Consider the following 9,499-nt stretch of genomic DNA (forward strand, 5'->3'; position numbering starts at 1 on the left):
CGTTAACAATATCGTTAATAACGTCCTGGAGTTGTAGCAACTATCATGTAAATATGGTTTATAACGTCATTGCTGTTTCTACAAATCAGGACGTTAACGATTTTTTTCCCCTTTTCGCGTTCCATAGTTAAACCATCATACTTTGCATTCATTGAGCACTGAAGATGTAAGCAGTTTGCAGACAATGGGTAAGGGACTATTAGCCAAAGAAATCTCGAGAAATTTGAGAAAACATCATTGGCTGTACTTAGCATGAAAACCTCTGTAATAGATATGTTGTTAGCTCTGCACGGAAGCAACTTGCGGTTGATTGTTATAATTTTTTGAAAAGAAAGAATGATTTTCGTTCACAATGAGTTAGAACAACGGAACTTTAGATAGCAACGAAAGTGTAGACATCAACGTGAGTTTAGACATCACACGTGAGACATCAACCGTAAGTTTAGTAGCAACGAAAGTTTTAGACATCTTCGTGAATTTAGACATCGATCGTAGGTTTAGAAATCAACCTGAGTTTAGACATTTAGGCGCGTTTAGTCATCAACGTGACTTTAGACATCAACGTAAGTTTAGACATCAACGAACAACAGCAACATGGTAAAATAGCAGCAACAACTTTAGTTTAGACAGCAAAAACTTAGTTAAGACAACGAAATAAGGTTGCCCTTTTCGCGTTCCATGTGCTACACAGTCATGATGTATTTTTGTTGTTGTTGTTGTTATCACACAGCTTCTAACTTCAAGTTCAAGTTATCAAGTGTATATAAATATTTTGTATTTACATCGATTTGTTTTTTAAATGATGGGTAAGGCAGACCTATTGTAAACCATTTGAAAAAGGCTCGAATATCCTACAATTGACGAAAATTATTAGCCATTTCTGGTCGCGAAAACATTTGTCGTTATTGTTGAATGAATTTGCTCATTGTATTCTCAGACAACTTGTCAACGAGGAAGGGTTTTGGATGACCTTTTATGACAGTGTGATGACTGTGGGACGCCAAACGGTTATGTGATATTATCATTGTGTTCTTCGATACTATCATGTGTTAACCTACTTTCACATCATCACCACTTGTTGTATATTTTGGCAATTCAAAGAGGATCTCCTGCATACAACACAGTAGCAATACCATTGTGAAATTGCATAAAGACTTCAACATTGATCGGTCTATTCACAAGAGTATACGCAGTGATCATAAACCGTAAACGCAACACTTGGCTTGAACAATCATTTTATTGGTACCGTTAGATCTTCTAACGCTCGAACATATCATTAATTAACCTCATTACCTATATACGTCTAAAGATACTTTCAGTAAGATGAACACGAGATGCACGTCAATGCAACTAATTCACATAGCGTATCACGTAAAACCCCGGTATTCAAAGTTATTTGCTTGGTGGCCCGAACCTTCACCTTAATCACCTTCGGTTGATATTGTGGCATGGCGAAGGGACCGACTCCATTGCCTTTCTGAAGGGTGGCATGCTTAGTTGCAAAATTATGTTATATTTGGCATCTTTTGAATTAATTTATGTCCCAAAAATGTGTATCTCACGAATTGTTTGAAATGACCCTCAGAAAGTTTGGAATATCAAGGGATGTAAAAGAACGAGTAATGTATCAATTGCTTTTATAGGTCACTTTTTTTGTAGGTCACGTGGTGCTTTTTTGCATTACAAATCAACAGAATACATATTTAGACAGGTTTCTTTAACGGCGTTATTCGTGACAAGGCGTTATTTGTGATATGATGATATCGAAGTGCAATTTGCGTTCCCATATACTGATAAATAATTAAGGTCGAACAATTATTCAAACATCAAGCGTGACTATGCCGATGCTTAATTGAAGCAGTCTGGCTTTCTTCGTATAACTTGTTGAATGTAAATTATGATATTATGAAACGAATTGCATGACCAACAAACGCCGATTGATTCAATCCAAATTTCAAGTTTCCTCGGATTAAATAGAAACTATTGATATGATTATTGACATTCTGACTCTTGTGCTGTAACATGTTGATTTTAATCAAATAAACTGAAATTACAAAATATTCCATTTTTATTTTGACAGCGGCATGCATGCTGATGTTAGATCATTGTAATATGCTGATACTGTTTCTTATTTAATGATATTTTTCCTATCATTGTGAAACAGTATAGTCGTTCCATAAATACCCTCAGAATGGTCTTTGGAAACATAGAAGACGTGATCTTTATACAAATAGTGAAGGCAATATTGTTAATGACCTTGAACTATATAAAACTTATTGTAAACAAAAAACACTGTTCTATATGCGCATGCCAAACTATACCTGAACCCATAAAATCACATGCACTTTTATCTGCGAATATTAACTTTATTTTGTTATACGTTGGTAATTCTATATTCTAATCACGTCGTCGACATATATATATATATAGCTCATATATTACGTCACAACAGCTAGATTTTCTTTTCTATGGGTAAACATGTATGCTAATGAAGTTTTTCAGTATAAACTAGGTTAATTTTGCGGTTGATTTTGCCCTTCCTCTGCTTCCCTCACAGCAGGCTCGTTGCTTGTCTCTGTAGGCTTTCCACCAGATCCTGGCTTTATTGGTTCAAAGAAACAGCAGAAGATTTTGTATGCGATTAAGATACACAAGCAGGCGGCTGCCATAGTACGGAAGAGGTTACGTGCTCCGTACCTCTCGTAAAATAGTCCACCCAGAATGGTCCCGATACCTTCACCTACAAAAAGTAAAAACCATAAAAAAAAATAATAATAATTTCCGAGTCAACTTCCAATAATTCTGAAATAACAATGACGAATATTGCGATAAAGCTTTTGATATATAAGTTCGATAGATGAATCGAACGATCTTCCACGCGAGGCAGTAGTATAAGCATAACAGATTCAATTAACTGTATGTGGATATGGTAATACGAAAAGTGCCTGAGCGACCAAGCATTTCCGGAATCCAACTGCTACATAACTTATGGGTCGTTCGCTAACGTTCAGTTGAACCTAACATCAATTTAAGCCACTTTGATAGATATCATGAATACACGTAAACAATACTTTATCTTACCGTCTTCCGACTGGGAAATAATGATTGCAGTTTATTGACAGGTCACAAACCTCATCAGCAGAGGCACTCCCAACATACTAGGGGTCCCCTTCCCCCACTGAGAACTCCTGAAAATCAGGGTGATTAGATGCAAAATGGTCCTATATTTTGCAACATTTTAAACAATGTACCGCACATATTGTTAGTGTGTGTGCGCGCGCACGCGCGCGTGTGTGCTTTGAGGAGGGGGATACTGAGCCCCCTTGATTGTACTGTCATTTCAGAAGTATACGTGGTTGTGTATCCAGTTATCAGAATACGTATTGCCTTAGAAAAGTTTAGTGAAATTATATGAAATCTACTGTAAGTTCGACTTTTATTTCTTAGGAAAAGGTGTCCTATATCGTCGGCAATTGTTCAAATACTGGAATTTCCGCCACACCCTAACCTCTGTCCCATTCAGTCTCATTTCAGCCCGCCCATTTCCATATCCATATGCGTAATGCAATGTAGACGTATATGCCCTATATACTTACTCAAACCTGCAGTGAGCGCAAACGCCAAAGACTGCATAGTCGCCGCCATCCCAGGCGGGGCAACGGCGTTGCAAAAAGCGGTGACGTTCGGCCAGAGGATGCCAAAGCAGAAGCCATGAAGAAGCTCAACGGGAAGTATCCACCACGGATTCCAAAGGAAACTGTATGCAAGGAAACGGATGGCGTAGGCGGCTAAGACCAACAGGAAGGCATTCTCGTGACCGATCTTCCATATAATCTGCTTGCTATAATAGAGCAGGAACAATTCGGCTAGGCAATTTGCAGCTGGGCACAACGATCGTAGAATATGGGGGGAACCCAGTTGGTCCAGGAAAAGAAATTTGAATGTGTCTACTTGACCATAGGAGAAGCCAAACGTACACATAACGAGGAAGAATGCTACGATGCGTGGATTCTTAAAAATCCTTCCTGCGTTTCGGAACATTGTCTTGGGTGGTGTGTGCGGGGCAAAGTTAGTATTCCAAACAGGGATGAGTGTGAGGATTATGAAGAAGAAGAATATGACGTAGGCTGGTGAATATTCATGTAAAAAGAAAGGATGATCGGAGTAAAGGTCCATAATGGCACCCGCCGAAACGGAAAAGATCATGCCGCCCATACTGCCCCATAGTCGCTGCCTGCCGTAACTGGAACCCTTGTGGTGCTTGGTCATCTCCTCGGTATTGGCGTCCATCAGCGGGACGACTCCTGCGTTGAACATCTGGCCGCAGGCGATCAATATGAGGCAAAAGGTGAACGTCCCTCGTGTTCGTGTCCAATGATCTGATGATGACTCCTCTAAAGTGTCAGTGCTACCCGCGCCGTCGGGGAATGAAGAATTAAATTCCCCAGAACCCGGGACAAAAATGGTGCTAAAATACGCCCCTCCTACACCGCAGACATTGATCAAGACTAAAGTTTTGTGCATGCTGAATTTATCTGCCACAGACCCCCAAACTGGGCTGACGAAGAAATCGAGGAACGGTTCGGCTCCACGAATCAATCCGATCTGGCTCGGACTCAGACCAAGGTAACTCAGGTATACCGGTATCACTGGAAAGAGTGTCACGAGAGCTGCAAAATTCAAGACAGGATTGCAAAACATAGCACAAATATCCAAATTCTTCCGTTTTGTCCATGTTACAGGTTGTATTTCTTCTGCCATGCATGCACGACACAGGTCTTCAAGGGAAAAGCCACTCAGTGGGAACTATAGCATGCACGAGAACTACATTCATGTGAATAAACCTTCACACAATTTCCTCACATCAATCGTACCCGACAATGGACCTTCTTCCCAGAGCTCATTAACTAGTGAAACCCGACCATGCACAATGAAATTCTTGAATCCCCTCTCCCTCCCCACCCCCCCCCGTTTCACTACCATCAAATGAATCATACGCAAAAGAAGCCCTCAATTCCAACCATACATAATAGAATGATCCATATGCTATACTTAAAAACGTGATGACATCACAAATTTGATACATAGGTTAGTGCAGGCAAAATAAACGGGGTTTCCAGCTTCAACGATTAATGGTAAAACGATGTCGATCCTGAATGTGGATTACAGAGCTGCATACATCAGTGAATGGGTTCAAGTATAGGTCCAATGTGTGCGGCCTTATCATGCAGTGACGGCAACATGTTTATCCTTAACATAGCTCCGCATGGTTGAATTCCATACATTAAAATGCAAATTTGTCAGTAGAACGAACGTATTTTTTTGTTTTTTTGGTATTCTTACCTCCGATGTAGAATAAATAGGTAGCCTTCACAGGGAGGAAGGATCGGTTCACTTTGGGTTTGCATCTCGCTCTCTCAGCTACTTCGACTCCATTCTCATCTATATAAATAGCAAATGTCGAGAAAAACAATTAACAATATATATGATTCGAATAGTAGCGTTATCCTCACCGCCGCTGTGCATTGTGGGTGTCTAATGGAAGGGATGGGTGGGTATAGTTGAATCCCTGGAATTGCAGCATTTATTTGTTCTTATATTACTCTTACGTACATGTATGGTGTACAAACACGCTGATTCGTTTCCGGTTTGAGACCGAATTGGTATCGAGTTGAGGCCGACGTATGAGTATCACTGGAGGTACAATATCCCCAACCGGACCCCCCCCCCCGGGTGTTAACACCCTTCCTCGTAGAATCAAAGTCGACTGGTTCTTGTAAGTACCAGTACAAGCAAGTACAACATCAGGGGCGTAGCGAAGGGGTTTTTGTTGGGGGGGTGTGGAGAATTTGATTTGCCGACGGATCTGGAAGTGGTGACTGAAATGGGGGAGGGGTCTAATTGGCAATTTTTTAGTTTTGAAACGTCCTTAAATGCAATCTGGTGCATATTTTAAGTCAAATTTGATTTGCCGACGGATCTGGAAGTGGTGACCGAAATGGGGGAGGGGTCTAAGGGTAGGGGGTGTCCCCCTCCCCTTTTGGCAATTTTTTAGTTTTGAAACGTCCTTAGATGCAATCTGGTGCATATTTTAAGTCCAATTTGATTTGACAACGGATCTGGAAGTGGTGACTGAAATGGGGGAGGGGTCTAAGGGGAGGGGGTGTCCCCCTCCCCTTTGGCAATTTTTAAGGTTTGAAACGTCCTTAGATGCAATCTGGTGCATATTTTAAGTCAAATTTGATTTGCCGACGGATCTGGAAGTGGTGACTGAAATGGGGGAGGGGTCTAATTTTTAGTTTTGAAACGTCCTTAGATGCAATCTGATGTATATTTTATGTCAAATTTGATTTGCCGACGGATCTGGAAGTGGTGACTGAAATGGAGGAGGGGTCTAAGGGGAGGGGGTGTACCCCTCCCCTTTGGAAATTTTTTAGTTTTGAAACGTCCTTAGATGCAATCTGGTGCATATTTTAAGTCAAATTTGGCACGGAAGAAGCTCCCGTTCTCCTTTTTCTATTCAGCTTTCCTTCTTTCTTCCCCTTCCGCCCTCTTCACCTTTTCTCCTTTTGCCGACAGACCCAAAATTTGCCGACAGCGACCAAATTATTGGGGGGGTGTGACACCCCCCCCACACCCCCCCCCCCCCGCTCGCTACGCCCCTGTACAACATATTCAAAGTATTGCTTTGGCAAATGCGTATTGCCTTTTAGTAGTAAGTGACTAATTGTAGCGGAAATTTACGATACCATCTCAAACCTCGTGACAAGCGAAATCAATAAATAAGTGACTTTCTTTTGTTTCCTATAGTTTTATTGAATATTTTATAGTTTCTAAATTCAGCACGCGTGACCTGCAGTAAATATATCCCTGCTGAAAGTCTTTGAATAAGCAAAAGCTACTTTCCATGGTTGATCGGATCAGTAAAAAGCAGAATAAAAAAAAAACCGATAGGAAGTTGCTTTTAAGGGTATACCCTTAATATTTTTATGTAACGTTACATACAAGTTACTTTATGTTCTGATTTTGAACTGGTCCACTTGATATTGGATTTTTTGTGGGGGGGGGGGAGGTGGAGGGAGGTGAGGGGGAGGTGGAGGAAGGGGGATATTTGACTTTACTCCGTGTCAATGAATAAGTTTTGGTAGGAATGTAAAATGTATCTATTTTTGGTAAAGAAGATATTTACCTTAATTAAGCCCATACAAGTAGTTCATTAGAAAAAGTAGTACTAATGAAGTGAAAAAAAACTGTTACTGTTCAAGGAAACCAGAGAAACCAATCAAATTCTAACATTCTAAACTAATGTAATATTTCTTAGAAATCAAAGAGCTGTGTATATGTCAGTCCTGTTTATCATCATTTTGATATGACAAATTTCATTTTCTCACTGTGAAGGGGGGGGGGGGGTGGGGCGAGGAGAACTCGTGTAAGGTATAACTTGTTGTTTTCGTTTCCAAACGAGGACGTTTTATTTTTATTAGAGGGGTTGATGTAATATAATGTAAACGTTTCTGTTACTTTTATGATGCAAATGAAATGCAAAATAAGTGTTCAGTCGCATGCATGCGTATAGCTGGTTATTATGATTAACCACCATGAGTTTCTCTGTCACGCTGAAAAAATTCTCTTTTGCTGGTGTTTAATTTTTATCATAATTTTCTTTTCCTATATAGGTCTTGAGTTTATGTAGACCGTTTTGTTCGATGGCCGGACCACGCTTTGCCTCTTATGGTACATTTTATATCAGTAAAATACATGTCAGTCTATGGAAACCACATATTGAGAGGTGTTCTATATTTTTCTATGGTTTATTTTTGACGGGTAGATTAAAATCAGAAACGGAGGCTACTCTATCACAATATGAGCTTTCCATGATAAAAGCCAGATAAATGAATTATATCAGTTGATGCAAAATAATGTCAAAACCTCCTCCGAAACGGCTTCGACTGATTTCCTTTAAGTTTGGCATTGGACTTACCTTTTGTCTCGCAGAGATTAAATGAAAATTATATGAGACATGCAAGTACGGATGGTTAGCCTTTATGTTTGTGTGTTTTGTTGTTTTTTCTTGTTATTTTGTGAGGAGGGCCTATCTCTTATGAAGTTATATCTAAACCTAATAATCTTACAATAAGCATCAAATATCAGGCCTTAAAATATCGAGAAAAGGAACAGAAAAACATGAAAAAAAAACTGCCAGTTTGTATTTTAAATAATCATAATCAACTGAATTATATGAAGACTAAGATATCTACTCACGACTGTCGAGCTGATGACGTTCTTGGTCCATGGTTTTTTTTTAACGATGTCAATTCGAACTGATATCAATCAATCGTAACTTGCTCCCTTTCCAAAATGAAAGAATGCTAACAGTAGACCCTCTTTTATATTCATATTTTCCTTATTTATGCTAGCGCCTCCCGTATATGGATATTATACTGGTATTGAACAACCTGTTTGAAGCAGGGAGTTTCCATAACAACTCCCTGTTTGAAGGTAGCAAACATGAAGAGCAGCCAATAACGAGAAAAACAAAGATCGCCATTGACTTCTATTGGACAATAAGCCGTGGTGAAGACCTGTTTGAAGGTAGCGGACATTAAGAGCGACATTAAGAGAGAAAAGTTGGAGGAGACCATAAGGAGAAAATCCAAGAACGCCATCTACTTTCTAGCGGACAATAAGTAACGGTGAAGGTGCAGTGGTACTCAATAATTGTTTTTACATAAAAATTTAAGGTACAATTCATCTCACAAATGTAATGTATATAATTAACTTTTTTATATCGGAATACTTACAAAGTGCGTTAAACATCACGAGATAGAGCAAAGATCCTTCTATCACCCTTTTAATGCTTGATATCTGTGAAATAACTTCAATCTTCGCCAAAATTCCGACTGAAAAAAATTATTGTATTTATGATTGAAACAAAATAATGATATTTATGAATGATAAAAATTATCATTGTGTTCAATTCCACTATACAGCGTTTACAAACTGCTGTTTCAACTCAGTCACTAATGAAATGTTTATAATTTATTCAATTAATAACAAAACTAAAATAATCAAAACAAGATTGCTGCATTTGTAACCTTTAACATTCTCTGCACGCAAATAATAAAGCCCAAAATATTTTTTTTTATTTTATAGATTCTTGCACTTTTAATACCTCGAGAAATTCGTTTGAGTATTGGTTTAAAGGATCACTCTTTTTTTTGCAAATTAAACACCAAATAGTCATCCTCAATCCACGACAAACTTCTACAATAATACTGCAACTTCACAGCGAATGTAGTGGATTCCAGAAGATCCAAATCCGAGTCCAGAAATTAAATGGTCTCGAGTAGTAAAGCCCTGGGAGGTTCGACGATTTATTTCACAGTATTTTGGCTAAGATCATGTGTAGTATATGTTCCCTTTCGAGGGGAATGGTGATGTATACCTGACGATGATCACACAGTCACAGTCCCGATGTAAGGGGACTGGGGTTGAGAGC

General features: G+C 39.2%; 1 protein-coding gene across 1 annotated transcript; it reads right to left on the minus strand.

The window, feature by feature from the left end:
- Window positions 1-1,218: 1,218 nt before the first annotated feature.
- LOC139979984 (major facilitator superfamily domain-containing protein 6-like) lies at window positions 1,219-8,417 on the minus strand. The gene is made up of 4 exons (XM_071991291.1): window positions 8,263-8,417; window positions 5,344-5,442; window positions 3,597-4,670; window positions 1,219-2,740 (listed from the first exon to the last, which is right to left on the minus strand). Exons 1-4 carry the CDS (start codon window positions 8,291-8,293, stop codon window positions 2,514-2,516), a joined length of 1,431 nt encoding a protein of 476 aa, XP_071847392.1. The 5' UTR covers window positions 8,294-8,417; the 3' UTR covers window positions 1,219-2,513.
- Window positions 8,418-9,499: the final 1,082 nt, after the last annotated feature.

Source organism: Apostichopus japonicus, chromosome 14 (assembly GCF_037975245.1).
Source record: "Apostichopus japonicus isolate 1M-3 chromosome 14, ASM3797524v1, whole genome shotgun sequence".
NCBI classification, from domain to species: Eukaryota; Metazoa; Echinodermata; class Holothuroidea; order Aspidochirotida; family Stichopodidae; genus Apostichopus; species Apostichopus japonicus.

Coding starts and splice junctions, on each gene's coding strand:
- LOC139979984 (XM_071991291.1), bottom strand. CDS start 8,293: ATGGACCAAGAACGTCATCAGCTCGACAGTC. Junction 5,443..8,262: donor ACGTCATCAGCTCGACAGTC/GTGAGTAGATAT, acceptor CTATTTATATAG/ATGAGAATGGAGTCGAAGTA. Junction 4,671..5,343: donor CTATTTATTCTACATCGGAG/GTAAGAATACCA, acceptor TGAATTTTGCAG/CTCTCGTGACACTCTTTCCA.